Genomic DNA, 17,661 nt, shown 5'->3' with positions numbered 1-17,661 from the left:
AAAAGATGACGGGCATCGAGGGCTCCGCTCGTTTTTCCATCAGAAATTTAGCTTCTGTCCAGTCAGCAAAGTGAGTAAGGACTGGCAGAACGGTGTAAATGCATCCAAAAAGCTAAAATCCTATATGCTGTGCAACCAGACTAGTAAGGTTCATGGTGTAGAAAATCCTCAGAATTTTCTTCATTCACACCAGCTTAATTGCCTAAAGAACATCTGGAGAGAAGACCTGGCCGCTCACTGAAGTCCTGAGCAGTGACAACCCACATTTCTGAAAACATTTATCAGATCCTCTATCAAAACCAGGGGCAGTTGCAGCTTAAATATTGGGAAGGCTTAAAAAAGCACAATTTTTCCAGTTCCTTTCAGGACTTTGTCGCACAACCCAAAAATGTGAAAGTGAAACAGATCTGTTGTGCTTTTTTAATATATAAAGTAGATGACCTTTAAGGTGCACTTTCACCTGTTGTTACTTCGCAGGAAGGATGAACAGGCTCAGAATCTGTGAGAAATAGAGAATAAAGGGCGAACAAAATGGGAACGGCCACAAAGTTGGACAAGTATCAATATTTACTGGGCAGGAGTTAGCACAGTGTTTGCTGCTACAGAAAACACATTATTTATTCCTTGAGCATTCAGCTGCAGCTTGCTCGCGGGACTGCCGTACTCGCACAGCCACGCTGCTGCTGCTGAGAGCCCTCGGCTGGACCCATGTACGCTCAATAGATCTGCTGCTGCTTTTCCGAAAGGCAAGTTTAAGTGTGCCGCTTACCAGCTCTGCCTGCAGGAAAGCCGAGCTGCTGATGAACAAGATTAGACAGAGCAATTTCATACCCAGTATTTAGCACAGCTTTATGCGCTTTTTAAAAACAGCACTGTTCACCCTGGAAAAGAGTGTTTTTTTTTTTTTCTTTCTTATTCTTTTCCTCTTGTAAGTGTTCCTGTATTGAGAGCTGAGGGCTGATAGGGGTTAGCACGGTGGGGTCTGAGTTTTGTGCGAGACATCTGGCTGCCATCGCAGTGCTCACCTCGCTGCGTTACTGCGGGGAGCGAGCAAAATGTGGAAACTGCTACTTCACTGGGCAAGAATCTGCATACGTTCATGCTGTGAACACGCGATGGGCTCTACGAGGACAGAAACAGGTGTTTACTCCTTGCTACGTGATTTATTTGATCTCTTCCCTAAATCCCCTTCTCTTGCCAGTACATCTCCACATAAATCCCATGCTAAAATTTTATCTACAGAATGCATATATTGTATATGCATTGGCTGACTCGTGAAATGTCCATAATTAAATTTCATTAAACCTACGTTTTTTTTTATATATAAGTTCAGACACTCTGAGAAATAAAATAGAAACAGGAGAGTTCTGGCCAACTTCTGTAGGCCTATAGACTTATTAGGTATTCCAGCCCAAGGAAACCAGGAATGTCAGTATTCCTGTCCAAAAATATCCTGTTAAGAGTATTTTATTTTAATCACAGCTGTGCTAAAAAATACACAGTTCTCTTATACCATCCAATCGTCTTTCTCTGTTATGATGAAAGTACATTTTTCATGCTTTTTATTACAATCATCTTGAGGACAGACATGCCAATATCTGAGCAGATTGTAAAGATTTGAACCCCACTCTGTACTTATCCATCACGGGCACCCACAACCTGCCCAGGACCGTGTTTAAAACCCAGCTGGGCTTCGGGCAGGGGCCGTGAGGTGAATTTATTCGGGACAGTGAATTTATTCGAGGCCGTGCTTCAGGTGCCGGCGGTGGGGCCACGGGGCCGGGGCTGCGATATTAGCAACTGGCGCACATATTAATTAACTCCTTTATTCACGGATCAATCGACACCACCGTTAGTTTTATTGACTTTATAATTAGCAGGATCTTACTTTTGTTTGGATAAAGCTGCTTTTTTACTCAGCGTAAAATCTATCCCTCCAGCAGCAGACAGACGCCCGAGCTGTCTGCCCGCTGCTCCCGCTGCCGGGCCGCCTTCTGCCCGAGGGAAGGAGGGATGGAGGGAGCCCTTCTCCGCCGAGATCTCTCCTTCCCCAGCCGAGCCGGGGTCCCCTCACGGGGCTGGGAGCCGGGGAACGGCGGCGGGCGCCGGCTCCTCACGGGGCAGCGGGGCGGGCGCCATCCCGCAGCGAGCGGCGGGAGCGGCCCCTCACGGGGACACCATGGCGGGAGCCTCCTCCTCACTGAAAGCCCCATAGTGGGAGCCTTCCCCTCACGGGGACACCATGGCGGGAGCTTTTTCCTCACAGGGACACGATGGCGGGCGCCTTCTCCTCACGGAAAGCCCCATAGTGGGAGCCTTCCCCTCACGGGGACCCCACAGCGAGCGCGTCCCCTCACAGGGACACCGTGGCGGGCGCCTCCTCCTCACAGAACCCCCATGGCGGGCGCGTCCCCTCACAGAGACACCATGGCGAACGCGTCCCCTGACAGGGACCCCGCGGCAGGTCCTTTCTCCTCACAGGGACACCATGGCGGGCTCCTTCCCCTCACAGAGCCCCCCATGGCGGTCGCGTCCCCTCACAACGGGCGCCATCCCCTCGCCACCCCCGCTCCTCCCGGGGCTGCGGGCGGCGGCTCCGTGCGGGCTCGGGCGCTGCGGGAGGGTGGAAAACATTGCGAGCCAGTGCACTTTCCTCGATTTTATTACCTGAGGGAACTTGACAAAACTTGCAAAAGACACAATTGCGAAGTCGCTTCCACCGGCCCGCTTTCTACCGAAACCGCGGCGGGGGGCGGCAGGGCTCCGGGAGGCTCCGGGGGGCCGGAGCAGCGGCACCTCGCCCCCCTCGGCCCCAAAAAGACCGCAAAGTGTCTAAAATTCATTGCTTGGCACTTATCGAAATTTGCGACGTCGGAAAACGGATTGACAAAAGGTGAAGCAAACCTGAGCGAAACAAAATATATTGTACTGACAACAAATGTAATGAAATAACAGCATCTTTTTTTTTTTTTTCCTTTTTTAAATAACTTAAAATACACTAGAAAAAATATGGTCAATATAAATAATTTCGTTTTCATGGAGAACAAATAGATACAAAGCCCGTCCATACCAAAGTTCGCGCAGAAGAGCTTTCCCTCGTTCCCGGCAAGGAGCAGGAGGGGCCGGCTGGGGGAGCAGCCACCCCTCGAGGTACCCCAGGTTAAATAGCTATACGTCTTCCAAATCAACCAAAAATCATAAAATAAATCACAAGATTACGTGAATAGATACACCTTTATGAGATAAAATGTAAATGTTTGACAGTCAACTATCAATTCACAAGTTATAGCCAAAATAAACTTTGTTCGTGTGTATCAACATATTTTACATGTACCCAGTACCTCTTATTGGAATTGGCCGTTGTGTGAAGTGGCGGCTGGGAATTAAATACTTTCTTTCCTTTTCTTTCATTCTTTTTTTTTTTTTTTTCTTTTCTTTTTTTTTTTTTTTTTCTTTTTGCCCTCAGGACAAGAGGGACCCAGCGAGGGAGGCACACGCCGCGCTCCTGACGCTTTCCGCTCCCTTTCATTTCGGAGGTGGGACAGCGAACGACCAGCAAAGATTTCAGAGTGGGAAAGGCAGTGCTTGATCTCCCTCTCTTTCTGCTTCCCTCCAAGATTAAAAGCGAAAGAACCCAGCCACGTTTGTTTGTTTTGTTTTTTCTACTAAAGATGAGGGTGAAGTGCAAGTGAATCAAAGGACTCCATCAATGAAATACAAATACATGCAACCCGGAATGCTGCTGGAGGAAGTATCCCGGACAGTTTCCCATTAAAAATTCGCAGAGAAATCATTGTCTCTGTCTCTCTTCCGTTTTATTTATTTATTTTTTTTTTTTTTTTTTTTTTTTTTTCTTTCTTTCTTTCTTCTTCGTCGTCGTTCTCTCTTCTTTTTGTCGCTATTCCCGACGTGGTTGTTAAACTCAAGTATCTGATGCAACGTGAAAGGAGGCCCGCCTCTCTTATCAAATTTCTCGTATTAAAGTGAACTTCGCAGACAAAGGGTCAGTTTCAAAACCTGTGAACTTCCCAGCTGCGCGTCTAGTTCGTCTAACTCTTTAAATAAGCATTATATCTCCCGTCAGTCTCTCCTCTCCCCCTTCTCCTCGCCGTTTGGCTTCGAGCTCTGCCCCCCGGTCACAGCCCCAGGGCTGCGGCGTGCTTCTTGGCCTTCAGCCGGAGGTCGGCGATGCTCGAGTTCTTGCTGGTGGTCTTGGCGGCGGCGGCGGCGGCCACCACGGAGGCGGCGGAGGCGGACTCGGCCAGCGTGGCCAGCGGCAGCCCGAAGGGGGGCGCGGGGAACATCATATAGGGCGCGTGGGCCAGGTGCGGGTGGAGGTGGTGGTGGGCGTGGGCCACGGCGCTGTCCAGCTGCAGCTGCGCCTGAACCTGCGGGGACACGGGCGCCCGTGGCAGCGGAGACCCCAGCCCCGGGGCCGTCCCCAGCCCCAATCCCATCCCCATCCTCCTCCCCATCCCCATCTCCAACTCCATCCCTGACCCCGGCCCCATCCCCATCTTCGTCTCCATCCCTGACCCCTTCCCTATCTCCGTCCTCATCCCCATCCCTGACTCCATCCCATCATCATCCCCATCCCCATCTCCATCTCCATTCCCATCCCCATCCCCATCCCCATCTCCATCCCTATCCTCATCCTCATCCCCATCCCCATCTCCATCTCTATCTCCATCTCCATCCCCATCCCTGACCACGACCCCATCCCTGACCCCATCCCCGACCCCATCCCCATCCCCACGCGCGCCCCCGCGCCCCCTTGCCTGCTGGAAGGGCATCCTCAGCGCGCCCACGTTCACGTACGGGGCCACCCGGCAGGCTTCGAACTGGCTGGCGGCGCCGATCAGCACCCCTGCGGGGCGAGGGCAGGCGGTCAGCGCTGCCGCCCCCACGCGTGGCCCACCCACCCGCGGCTCGCTGCCGGCCCCCCCCCCGGCCCCCCCTACCTTTGTGGAGCTGGTTTTCTTGCTTTCGGCATTTGGCTCGCCTGTTCTGGAACCAGACCTGCGGGGACAAGGGGGCCGGCGTCACGCCGCGCCGCGGGAGCGAGAGAAATCGCCCCAAAAATCAGCACCGAAAGCACCGCGGAGACAAAGGGGAGCCCGGCGGGGGGGGACACCCTAACGGGACACGCGGGGCAGGGGGGTCCTCGTCCATAAAGGGTTTTCTCAGCCCTGCTCTCGCCTTTCCGCATCAGGGCAGCAGGACCCAAGTCGCCCCCCCATATCTAACCCCAGCTCGCGGTACCGGGTTTAGGCACTCGCACCGTCAGACCTGCAAGAAGGCGCTCATTAATAGCCTGTGATATCAATTAGCTTCACCTTCAAGAAAAGCTAAAACCGAGGTGTTTAACGACTCCCTTTTTTTTGGGGGGGTGCTGGTGCTAATTACTGCCATAAAAGCTTCGCTACAAAGAAGTTTGGAATTTCTCCGTTCCTCTGCGCACCGGAGTGTAGCGCAGGAGCGGAATAATCGTCTCATTATCATGATAATCTAATTTGCTCCCAGAGAAAAGGCTGCGCGTTAGCCCCGAACACACGTTTAAACACCGGGGATGAAATCGTGGAGCCACATTTCCAGCCCGAAGTTGTGCTCGCTCGGAGCGGGCAGGGCAGCGGCTGCAGCCGCTGCTGGGCGCAGGCAGCCCGGCGCGCTGCCTCTCCGAGCCACAGCCGCCAACCGAGCCTTTCCCCGCGGCCAGAACAAAAATAAAATTAAAAAAAAAAAAAAAAAAGAAACAAACAAACATATATATATATACATCCTTTTTTTTTGAGGTCTCGCTCGAAGAGACAAATATAAATGCGAATTTCCCCTGCCCTGTCATTTGCTCCAGCCAGGGAAAATCTGCTCGCCCGCAGCCTCCCGTGGAAACAAACGCGGCGATTTCCGAAGGGTGCAGCCGCGGAGCCCAGCACCAGCACCAGCACCCCGCTGCCTGCTCCCGAGGGACCCGACGGCAGCGGGGAGCAGCCCCCGGAGCCGCCCCCCGCCCGGGGCTCCCCGCGGGGCCGGAGCCGAGCGGCTCCGGCTTGGGTTTTGTGCGGATTTGTTCGGCATAAATAGGTGGCTGCCTCGGCCGGAAAGGGAAAAAAAAACAAAACAAAACAAAACGCAACGAGGGGAGAGGGGCAGAGCGGAAAAGAAGGCTCCTTTTTGTCAGGCTGCGGTGACAAAAGCTGCTCGTTATTACTTTTTCGGTACAACGGGACCGCTCTGTTTCTGGCCTTACCCCACTGCGAGATGCAGGGAAACCCCACAAGGATCGCGCGCATAGTTTGGTGCAGATGGTGGCCTACAAGCACAAAGATTGAGGGGGAGTATCTGTTACAGCAGGACTTTCTAGCAGCTGCAGATGTTAGGGGCCTAAAACTACTCCATGTGTTCGAACAAATAATGACCATCATTTTCTCTTCTTTTATTATTAGAACGGAAATACACCGGAGCACTTACATTTGTTCTAATTTCAGAAGTTACCTTCCTCCCCGGCCGGGCGAAGCCCGAGCCTTGCTCTTTCTTCCAGCCCAGAGCAGTCGCAGGAGCGAGCCCAGGAGCGGATTTTTGAGCGCTCCGGGGGCAGCCCGGGGCTGGGCTCGCAGCTGCAGCCCCCGGGAGCCGCGGCTCCCGACCCCTGCCCGGCAGCAAGCCGAACAAAGCCAGCCCGTGCGCGGCCCCGCTGCTTCCCCGGCGCTTTAGGAACTGCGACGAGAGCCGGACAATAAAAATGCCCGCACTCTGCGCTTCCTAATTCACTCTCCGGCCGCTGCCCCGATAAACTTAACAGCCGCAGCTCGCCCTCGCTAGCGGGGAGCGCAGCGCAGCGCAGCCCGGGGGACCCCGAGCGGGTGCGGAGCTGGGTGCGGAGCCCCCCCCTGAGCCCGGGGGTCCCCGCGGCGCGGCCCCGAGCCCCCCCGGCCCCGCACGGAGCTACCTGCACCCTGGCCTCGGACAGCCCCAGCCGCTGGCTCAGCTCCTCCCGCATGAAGGCGTCCGGGTAGTGGGTCTCGTCGAAAAGCCTTTCCAGCTCGTTCAGCTGCTCCAGGGTGAAATTGGTCCGGCTCCGCCGCTGCTTGATTTTCGTCTGCCCTTCGTCTTCCATCGCTTTCGCATCCTCCTTGCGCTCCTTCAGCTCTGGGGAGACTGGGCACGACACGAGCGGTCAGCCCGCAGCCGGCCTCCTGCCGGGCCCGGAGCCGAGCCGGGAGCCGGGCCTGAGCTCCGGGGCCGTGCTAGGCCCTCCTCGGCCGCTGCCGTACCGGGCCCGGCCGCTCGGCTCCGGGCTCCGGGCTCGGGGCTCCGCGCTCCGCTCGCCTCCTCCCGCAGCCCGGCCGCGGCGCCGCCCGCCCGGGGGGAAGCGCAGCAACAGGTCGCGGCTGCGCCCCGCGGCCCCTCCGCGCCCCGAGAGGGCGAGAAAGGCTCCCCGCGGGGGGCTCCGGAGGGTTTCGGGGCTGTGGGTCCGGTGCCGGTGGCTGCGAACCCCGGGCCGGTCCCCGGCACCGGCGGCTCCGTGCGCGGGGCTCCCTGCGCGGGGTTTGCGCGGCTCCTGCGCGCCGCGGGGCTGCCGCCGACCCCAGGCCGGCCGCGGCTCCCGGTTCACCGGGTTCGTTAGCAGAAATTTGTCGCCGAGCCGTTTCCGGAGATGCTCCCGGCATCCCGGCGCTCGGAACAAAACAAAAAAAAAAACGAACAAAAGGGCGGCAGCGCACGGCGGGGGCCCCGCGCAGCGCCGCGGACGGGCTCGGACGGCCGCTGCCTCCCCGCCGCACCCGGGGCACCGGCAGCGGGGTGGAAGCGAGGGGGCACCGAAGCGGGGAGCCCCCGGCCCCGCACAGCCCCGCACCGCCGGTACCCGCGGGGGGGACGGGGCAGCCTCCGGGGCCCGGCTTTCGTTCCGTGCGCCCCGGAGGAGCGGGTCGGGCGGTGCGCGAGTTCAAGGCTCGCCGCAAGATCTGAACGCAAACTTCTGGGCTGGCCGCGATTCGGGGGAGCCGCGGGGAGCGGCGGACGCCTACCGGAGACCGGGGCCGCCGCGGCCGCCGCTTCGGCCGGGGGCACGGGCAGCGCCCCGACGGGGGAAGGGGGAAGGCGGGCAGGGGAGGGAAGGAAGGGCGGAGGGCCGCGGAGGAAGGGGCGCCCGCGGTGCCGCCGTTACCGTCGCTGAGCTTGGGGGTGGCCGCCTCGGCGGCTCTCTCGGCGGCGGCGGTGGCGGCGTCGGGGTCCCGCGGCGGGGTCCGCCCGCCGCCCGCCCGCCCCGCGGGGCTGCCCGCCTCGTCCCGGCCCGGCTCCGCCGCGGGGCCGCCGGGCTCCCGGGGGCCGGCGGCGCCGCGCAGGGGGCCGCTCTCCAGCACCTCGCGGTAGGTGATGAGCTCCTTCTTCTCCTTCGCCTTGGGGTCAAACGACTTGGAGACGAACGCCGTCAGCTCCTCCATGGCCGCGGCTCAGGGGCGCGCTGCCCCGGCTCGCCGTGCCGCCCCCCCGGGCGGGCATCCACGGGGCGGGGTGGCGGCGGCGCCCCCGGCCGTGCCGAGCCGTGCCGAGCCCAGCAGTGCCGCGCCGTGCCGAGCCGTGCCGTGCCGAGCCGTGCCGCTGCTATCCGAGCCGTGCCGTGCCGTGCCGAGCCGTGCCGCGCCGCCCGACGTGCAGGGCCGGGGCGGCTCTCCGCGCCAGCTCTCGGGGTCTGATAGCGACGCGGCGATTGAAGTGGCACTATTTATACTTTGCAACGCCTGCCCCTTGTTCCCGGCGAATTACCTCCCCTCGGAGCTCTGAATGCAGCCCTTCTCCGCCGCCCGGCCGCGCCGCCCGCCCGCCCGCCGCGGGGCACTGCGGCCAGGGCGCCGCCGGCCCGCCCGCCCGCCGCGCTCAGCGCCCTAATTAATTTAATTAAGCGCGGGCCCGCCGCGAGGTCCCGGGCGAGCGCTGCGCGGAGAGAGGGGCCGGAGCTGCAGGGGAGTGGCCACGGAGGGAGGCGGCGGGGGGCGCGCAGGCTCCGCACCCGCACCCGCTGCGGGGCTCCGCGGGGAGCAGGGGCCGGGAAGGGGCCGGGACCCCCGCAGCGCCCCCGGCCGAGCCCGGCACCGGGGGAACCGGCAAAGTTGGCTCCGTGGGCGCCCGGATCCAGCGCAGCGCCGAGGGGCCGGCTGCCGGGGCCGGGCACGGGCACGGGCGGCTCACGGACGTTTTCTCATCCGGCGAACGGAGGCAGCAGCTTGGGGCGAATTCCGCCGTTTGCCGCTAACATTGTTTTTTTTTTTTTTTTTTTTTTTTTTTTTTTTTTCCCCTTTTGTCGCCCAGATCCCGTTAGGGCCGTACTTGGGTTGACAGCAGCCGCCTCGTTTCGCACCTTCTCTGCCACCCCAATAAACCATTCCCGGCTCTGTAACTCCCTCCCGGGCACCGATTCCCCGGCTGAACCCCCGCGGGGCTCACACGGCGGGGCCGGGGCAGGACGCGGCGCCCCCCACCCCAACCCCAGCGCCCCCTCCCCACCTTTGCGGGCCCCGATCGCGCTCGGACCCCGCTCCCAGCGCCCCGGGGCCACACAACGGGGGGCGGGCGGCCCGGGGGCGAGCTCTCCCCGCTGCCAACGGGGCCGGGCCGGCGGCGGCTCCCCCCGTGCTGCCGAGCCCCGGGCATCGCGGCCGAGCCCCCGCCGTGCCCCCAGCGCTGCCCCGGCCCCGCGGCGCTCCGTGGGGGGGGGCGAATTCGTTGCGTGGGGGCTGGATGCGGGCAGGTCGTGGGGCTTCCCCCGCTGCTGGCTCTGCCCCCGGCCCCCCTGCAGCCCACGAAGCCCCCTCAAACCCCACAGCCCCTAAAAACGGGGGGCACCGTGGCACCGACCCCCCCCCTCCCCAGCCTCTCCGGGTGCCTCAAGCCCACGACGGGGCAGCCCCCATGACCCCTCTTGTTGTGACAAGCAGTGCAGCCCCCCCCCACCCCGCTCCCGGCCCCGGGGTACCCCCAGCGCCCCCTTCTCACCCCCATCCCCCCCCCCTTTTTAACCCCCCCCCCAATTTCCAAACCCACCCCCGGTGCCCGGCGCATCGCGTGCTCGGCGCTCGGCGGCGCTGCCTGGCGGGCTCGATGCGCTCGGCGCTGCGCTGCCGCTGCCTGCCCGGCGCCCTGCGAGGCGCTGAGCTCAAACCGCCGCCCGCCGCCGCTCCGGTAAGGCCGGGACCGAGGGGGGGGGAACCGGGACCGGCACCGGGAGCGGCTCCGGGACCGGGGAGCGGCTCCGAGCCCGGCTCCGAGCCGGGTGGGGCTGCCCCGGCCCCGCCGCGTCCCGGCCCGCAGCGCCTGGGTGAGGGGGGCCCGGCCTCAGGGCCCGGGCGCGTTGCTATGGAGAGGGAGGGCCCGGGGGGGGCCCCGCCGTGAGGGGAGCCCTGAGGGGGGCGGCTCCGGGGGGCGCTGGGCTCTGGGGCCTCGGGGCTGTTCCTGGGGTGGCTGCGGGCACCTCGAGCCTTGTCCCTGCCCCCCCGTTTAACTTTCAGGGTTCAAAGTTGGACGTAGGAACGCAGTTATCACAAATTGCCTCAGTTCAAAGCCATAGGTGAGCAATTAGGAAGCTCAGAATTAATGATTTTTTTTCACAATACCATAATACTCTGAAAAAATACTCAAACAGGATAGCCTGTGTTTAACCAGGAGACAGTCGTGGCTCGCTTGGTGTTCCTGGGTTCTTGCCGCCAGGGAGGCGCTGCAAGGAGCAGCTCAGCTCCTGGGGCTCTCCCGTCTTGAGATTTCCCTCCGAGGTGGCCGGCTCTGGCAGGAGGCTTTGTGGATGCCCTTTGGATGGTTCTCCTTAGCGATCTGGAAGTTCTTCTCATGGAAAGAAACACCGCTGGATGAGTATTTAAAAACAGATGCTTCCCTTATAAGAACAAATCACCACATTGCCTTTTCTAATCAAACCTCTTCCTCCACTTGAGAGTGTTTTTTCTGAATTGTTTGGGAGAGTTTCCACATAACTACGGGATTGAGAGGTAGATACAAAGGTGCTCTCATCTATACGCACACAAAGGCTGGCTGAGAGGGACTGCCCCCCTCTTCTTCAGTCTCCCTCTTCCTGCAAACACCACTGCTGTTGGTAACACTGAATCCTACGCAGTGAGCCTGTTGCTCAATAACTTTCTCAATAACTTCAGTTAGCATCATTTCCTGGCTGGAGCTCATCAAGTGATATCTCCTGCCAACTTCTCCATTCTCTCCTCAAGGTGGGCATGCACATCTTGGTAGAGACACCCCCTAAATAGTGCCGCTGGTTGGCGTTTACTGCAAGTTGGCCCTAAATGAAGCTTCTTAGTACCTAACGTCTGCTCTAGGTTTTTGTGTGCAGGGCAGGAGGTTAGCTAGCTGTTTGCAGTGAGCTTGATAGCACTGTTTGTAGTTTTACCCAATGTAGGTAGTTGGTTTCAGGTTCGTGATGGTGGTGTTTCTCTTGGCACAGGTGTGGATGAGCACATGTGCTTTGCTCTCATATCAACCAGAGTGCTGCAGCATCAGTTTTAAGAAAGAAGACTTAAACAAAATTAAAGTATTACAAATAGGCCCAGAGACCTGTCTGTAGGTGCTGTAACAGCCTTTGCTCCAGAGCAGGGACATGAGATTTACCAGGTGTGACTGTGAGCATCCCATTGAGAAGTTCAGCAGAGTGGCAGGAAAGTACGAGCCTCACTGATGTTGTGGTGAGGAGACTGTGCCTCTCTGATCTGACTTTCTGATACAGGTCTTAATAACAGGCTGCTTTCAAGTGCTATGTTTTTACGAGGTGTCCTCACAGGAAGATGCGTGCGATGTGCTGAGGGGACGATCCGAAGACACCGGTGAAAGAGAGTGCGTGAATTGTTCCAGGATCAGGTCTGCTTCTGGCAGCTTCTTTCCTAGTGGAAACTCAAGGACTTGCAGAGCATCGGTCACCCGCGTGCCCCTGTCCTGCAGCTCGTCTACATCTGGTGCTTCTTGGAGCTCCCGAGGCTCATGTGTGTGTAAAGCAGAGGGATTCCACGGGTTGCAGCAGGGCTTGTCCTCCAACAGAGGAGGGCCGTGGCATGTAACTTGTCTTTGGTCCTGAAGACACGAAATTGAGATTTACACGCCACGTTTCACTAGCTCGGAATGCCGCTTAATGCAGTGATCTGCCAAACGGGGGGAAAGCTGATGGTAAAAAGAGGAAGTTAAACAGCAGACAATATACGCGGTGAAGTGTAATGTTCTGGCTCATAATGATACCCGCGTCAAGCGGCGAATGTCGTGGCAGAAATGCCTTTTGTGCTCTGTGTTTCCCTGGGCTCTCCCATTAATCTTGCTGTCACGAGCTGGGGCCGTGAGCTTTTAGCTTAAGATCTCCGCGCTGGAGTTTCATCTTCCTGAGCAGTTTCTGCTTATTTCGAGTTTGAGATTCAGGTTCATCTTCATTTGAAGACGGCTCTATCAGTACATATTTGAAGAGCTTTATTTTACTGTACAATAACTGTTAGTACCTGGGAGCTTTAAGTCTTTTACTATGAGTGTGTGGGGGGAAAGAAATAACTGCTCGAGGTAGTGTCTTGATATAAATTGGCATTCCTCTACAGAACTGCGAATTAAAGTCATATTTCCTTAAGTGACATAAAATAGTCTGTAAAATACTGCCTCTATCTCCTTCAAGGGCTATGAGGGATAACTTCAGTAATATGGTAAAAATAACTTTACTTAAAAAGGAGAGCTCTTGCAAAGCAGTTCATCCGAAATTCCTGCCGTTCAGGTGCACGGAGACTTCCCGTTTCAAGTTGAATATTTCAAAACTGCTCTGCTTAGATTAGAGCTGCTCCTTCAGCTCGCAAAGTGCTGAAAACTGGGGCTATGGAGGAGTGAAGGGAATATTCGGAGGAGTTTGCGGTGGCAAAGCTTGGCGATGGCTCAGTTGGCGGCACTGCCGGCCGCGTGAAGTGGTGCCAGACCCACCGAGTTTTGGCTGGCTGGGAACGAGCTTCATGTTGCTGCTGCTTTGATTGTGGCAGTAAGTAAATTCCTATGGACGTCCAAAAGGACCCAGATACGTAAGGGACCACCTCGTATTTTGTGGTGAGCAGTTGTTGGATGATAAAGCATGGGAGCTGTGGTGGCAGCTGATGTCAGGAGGGTGTCCCTGGGGCTGGGGCTTTGTCACCTGGGCTGTGGTGTCACTGGGGTGAGCTCTGGCATGGCCAGGGGATTTGGGCTTCACCTCCAGGCTAGCTCCTCCTCTCTGGCATAGTTTCTGTGTATTTGAGTGTAAATACACTTACTAGTGAATTTCTTTTGTTCTCTTTTCAGTTTCTGCCCTGGAGATTAGGGCCTGCTGCCTAGGTGGTAAAAGGTGCGAGAAAGGGCAAAAGTTGGCATGCAGAAAAGGAACAAGTTCAACCTGTGGGTGCCAGAGTATGAGGAGCTGTAATATTTCAGTGTTGGTTAAAAACAGATGATATTGAGGCAAAATATACCTGTGACTTAGCCATCGATATAAACCTTAAAGAATTGTGAGTTCCCATTTTCCTCGTACAGAAGTGGCCAGGGACAAACCCAGTGTTTGGGTGGGGAGGAGGCCTGCTACCAGCCGCCCTTAGGTAGGGTGTGTGGAGGGGGGTCTTGAAGCCTTGGCCTAAAATAGGGCAGGTATTCTGGGACAGGAGAAGTTTTAAAGCATTTCTTGCTCTTTGCAGCCTGAAAAGTCAAGAAATGCAGCATTTCTCTGATCATAAAGCAATGCAACCGATTGCTTAGGAGTTACAAACAAGGATGACAGTCTTTGCAGCAATTAAATGGGTGACAGCACCTCCCCCCCTTTTTTTGGTTTGTTATCAAAGTCTGTAGACTTTGCCAATGTACTTATTTGGACAATCAAGACCTTTCTGAAGTCTGGTATTTGTAGCTCTGGTTTTTGGCATAAAGGGATCTGAAATTGAGTGGTTTTAAACTGAAACCCAAAACCAACCAAACTCCAGTGTAAATTAATTTAAAGATAACATTCTAGAAAATGTTTTCTCAATGCTTGTTTTAATTATGACAAGCAGAACGAAACCATACATTATTTTAATTGCACCGTCTAAAAACATGCCGTGAGTTGCGTCAGTGACTGAAATAGGTTGCAGTTTATTGATTGTGCAAGTATGGATCTTCATCTGTAACTGTAAATTAAGATTGTGTGCAGTCAGCAGTGCAACATCTTCAGTATGTTTAATATGAAATATCCTGTAAGAAATAACTTTGTAAATTACTCCCTACATTTCTTTAAAAGTATCTAATTGAAAAATGTAAACAAAAGCCAAGATGAAATATGTTATGAACACACACAAAAAAAGATTTTATTAGTGTATTTATCTGTCTACATGATTGTAAAATATTTTTTGTAAAAGTTTAAAGCAAACATGCTTTAAACTTTTAAATGCTACAGTAAATTCACACTGTCAGCAAATAAGTTCTAAGTTAGTTGCTAATGTGACTTTGTTGACATTCTATTTAAATCTTGATTTAATTTTTACATAGAAACAATTTTCTATTCACATGGTATCTTTTAAAATGGTGTAACCATATGTGTATTTATACAAGCACACACATTTTTTTATATATATATATATACATACATATAGAAATGTAACACAGACACAAGATGTTCTTACAGTTTAGGATTCTTATTTTTACTTAGTTTAAAAATGGGACGTCGCTCCTCGGACACGGAAGAAGAGAACAGAAGCAGAAGGAAAAAGAAACACCGCAGGCGTTCATCTTCAAGTAGCTCCTCAGACAGCAGAACGTACAGCCGTAAAAAATCTGGAAGGAAATCGAGGTCAAGGTCGCGGTCTCGGGATCTCCAGTCTCGCTCACATTCTTATGACAAAAGGTGCGTTTGCAGTAATTTACTGGCTGTTGCAGTTGTTTACAAATCGAGCTCTTTCATATTATGGTGCAAAGCTCGAAGTGTTTGAATCCCATGTGTGGTCAATTCTAGTTTAGAATTGTATAGCAAAGTTTGCTCAGAGCCTCGGCAGAGGTGGCACTACTTCCACTTGCATTAAAACACAAACAAAAAAACCAACAACAAAGCCCAAAGCAAAAAAAACAACAAAAAACACAAACACCATATATATGCATATCCAAAGGTAAATTTCTTATTTTAAAAACACAAAATAAACAAACCAAATTCTTCCTTTCTTCTCCTTCTAATGAATTTGGAATCTCTTTTTGGGAAGATAATGGCTCATACGTTAATGTCAGTTTGGAAAGTAATTCCATTTACAAGTTACAGACTATTCTGTGTTAATTGTTTTCTGTTGCCAAAGCCAAGGAGGGCTTCCCAGACAGCAAGGCAGACTTCCTCAATGGGAATTGTTATGGTAATTTTACAGTGGGTGTGTAACTTTGCTGTAAAATCTAGTTTTCACCATCAGTATTTTTTTTTTTAGGGTCCAGAATAGTCAGCCAGGTGTTGAGAACACAGATTGTGTGGCTGTATCTACCAAATTTTTCTCGACACCTTGTTTCCTTCCTCACAGAGGCCCCTTTTAGCACCTGATCTTTTTAGATAGCCAGTTTGTCTCTCTCTGGCTTAAGGTGAGCCTGGAGTCAAACTGGGCAGGTGGTGGCCAATTCATGAATAGGTGGAGCTGGAAGATACTCATCTTGTCTAGCTGCACTGGAAATATCTTAGGAGCTGCTCCTGGGCAGCCTTTCTGTAGCTGGTAGAAGTGTTTCAGTGAGTTGGCTGCTTCTGGGGGGGTTCTTGTTTGTTCATTTCCATCCCTGCTTTCTTCTGTTCCTGCTTAGCATCTACATACAGCCCTTAGGGGACACAGCGAGATGACATGGGCTCCGATGCCAACAATATGCTGATGACATGCAGCTTTATGAATCTCTTTAGTCCAGTGCAGGCATGGCTATCTCGCAGATAAAAACAGAGCTTGAAGGGAGATTAGAGTCTGGACGAAGACCAGTTGACTTAAATTGAATCCAGAAAAGACGAAAGTGTCTGCTTTTAGGATCTGGCTGGCACCTCTGCTTTGCCCTCAGTTTAGGACATTTGCTCCTGGCAGTGATGTCACTGTAACACGCTGGTGTCCTGCTGGATTTATCCCTGACCCTTAAGAATATAAACCAGCAGTCTCCGAGATGACTTTTCCTCATCTTTGTTTAGCAGGAACACTAGCATTTAGCATTCCTTTTTCAGATCAAGACCTAGTTAACCTCAAAATCCTTACCAGTGCACTTGACTGCAGCACTTGTTGTATGTAATACACCCTTTTCCTTACGGAAGATAATATCACGCTGACCAGACCCTGAATTACAGGAATATAGTGTTATTTTTTAATGCTACTTAAGAATCACAAAGCCCAGAAATATGTAGGTTCTTGTAAGGGTTGTAGTTGTTACCTAGTCCGCTGTGAGGGAGTGGAGAGGAGATTTTACAGAAGGTTAAGAAGGAATCCCTCCTGCAGTTTGGGGATTAGTTGGTTTAATTTAGGCATTTATCATGTATTCTTTCACCTTTCTCCTATATATATAATAACTTAATTTGAGTAAATGAAACAGGGAGGTTGAGGGCAGGGAGAGAAGATAGCATTCTGACTCCTGGTGGAACTTGAGAGAAAACTTGAATTGAAATAAATTCAATTAGAATAAATTAACGCTGATTATTTGATTACTAATAGCTCTAAGAAGAGGTGAGGGAAAGGTCTGTCTATAACAGAGCAGGGCAAAGATTGCATCTTATGAAAATTGAGAACTTGTTTATATAGAAAAATATGCAAAATATTTTTAGGTGTACATAATTTAACATACATTTTGTGTGTTTGCTTTTTATGTGTACAGATAGAATGGCTGGAAATAATCGTGTAGAGTAGCAGTGCAGAAGCTGACATTTTGAATTTCATTTTTAGCGGTGGAATTATAGTTCCTTCCATTGAAAAGCAATCTCATACAATGTATTTTTGTGTAAATTCTGCTGAGAATGTAAGTCTAAATGTTTTTTTAACCTTAGATTTGGCAAAGAGTCAATGAGTTCCAACATGCTGGTCATGGGACTAAAATGCATTGAGACCTGGGTTGTGTTCCTGGCTTAGCCCTTCAAGTGTTGTATGATTTTAGGCATATCAGTTAACTTCTGTTTCTCCTTCTGCCCTCTTTCTGTCCTGGGATATGTATTTTCGAATGTAAGCTCTTTAAGACAGGCATTGCCCAGGTACGCGTGAATTACTTATGAAGCTGCAGTGGTGGTATTTGTTGAGGCTTTTAAGACATCTTGTAATACAAGAAATGGTTTTGCATATACTTGTTTTTTTAAGAAGCACTAGTGTACTAACAGCATGGTTTTGTTTTAGACGCAGACACAGATCAAGCAGTAGCTCTTCGTATGGTTCTAGAAGAAAACGCAGTCGTAGCCGATCAAGAGGCAGAGGCAAATCTTACAGGTCTCAAAGATCGAGATCAAAAAGTAGAACAAGAAGGTAAGATGCTTTTCTGGGCGAAGGAATTACTGTTATTTCTACCGTAAAACATTTACTTAAAAACTCCACGTACTTACCAAATGTGTGAATATACTAGAAAAAATGGTTGCAAGTGGTCTAATTGACGTGCCACTTGAAACTCTTCCTAATTTGAAATCTCTGTGTTGAAATCTCTTTTGATGTACTATGT

General features: G+C 53.5%; 2 protein-coding genes across 2 annotated transcripts in view; one reads left to right on the top strand and one right to left on the bottom strand.

Moving 5' to 3' along the window:
• Positions 1 to 4,129: 4,129 nt before the first annotated feature.
• SHOX2 (short stature homeobox 2) lies at positions 4,130 to 8,474 on the bottom strand. Its single transcript, XM_032193105.1, has 5 exons — positions 8,168 to 8,474; positions 6,947 to 7,155; positions 4,962 to 5,019; positions 4,779 to 4,867; positions 4,130 to 4,388 (listed from the first exon to the last, which is right to left on the bottom strand). Exons 1-5 carry the CDS (start codon positions 8,442 to 8,444, stop codon positions 4,137 to 4,139), a joined length of 885 nt encoding a protein of 294 aa, XP_032048996.1. The 5' UTR covers positions 8,445 to 8,474; the 3' UTR covers positions 4,130 to 4,136.
• A 1,652-nt stretch (positions 8,475 to 10,126) lies between these two features.
• Positions 10,127 to 17,661, top strand: part of RSRC1 (arginine and serine rich coiled-coil 1) — a 140,215-nt gene continuing 132,680 nt past the window's right edge. Inside the window, exons 1-3 of the mRNA XM_032193104.1 lie at positions 10,127 to 10,179; positions 14,678 to 14,872; positions 17,346 to 17,471. Coding sequence (XP_032048995.1) covers positions 14,685 to 14,872; positions 17,346 to 17,471 — 314 coding nt within the window. The 5' untranslated portion in view covers positions 10,127 to 10,179; positions 14,678 to 14,684. The remainder of the gene's footprint in view (positions 10,180 to 14,677; positions 14,873 to 17,345; positions 17,472 to 17,661) is intronic.

The sequence above is a fragment of the Aythya fuligula genome, chromosome 9 (assembly GCF_009819795.1).
Source record: "Aythya fuligula isolate bAytFul2 chromosome 9, bAytFul2.pri, whole genome shotgun sequence".
Taxonomy (NCBI): domain Eukaryota; kingdom Metazoa; phylum Chordata; class Aves; order Anseriformes; family Anatidae; genus Aythya; species Aythya fuligula.
The sequence above is the reverse complement of the archived record's forward strand: the minus strand, read 5'-3'. Positions and strand labels throughout refer to the sequence as shown.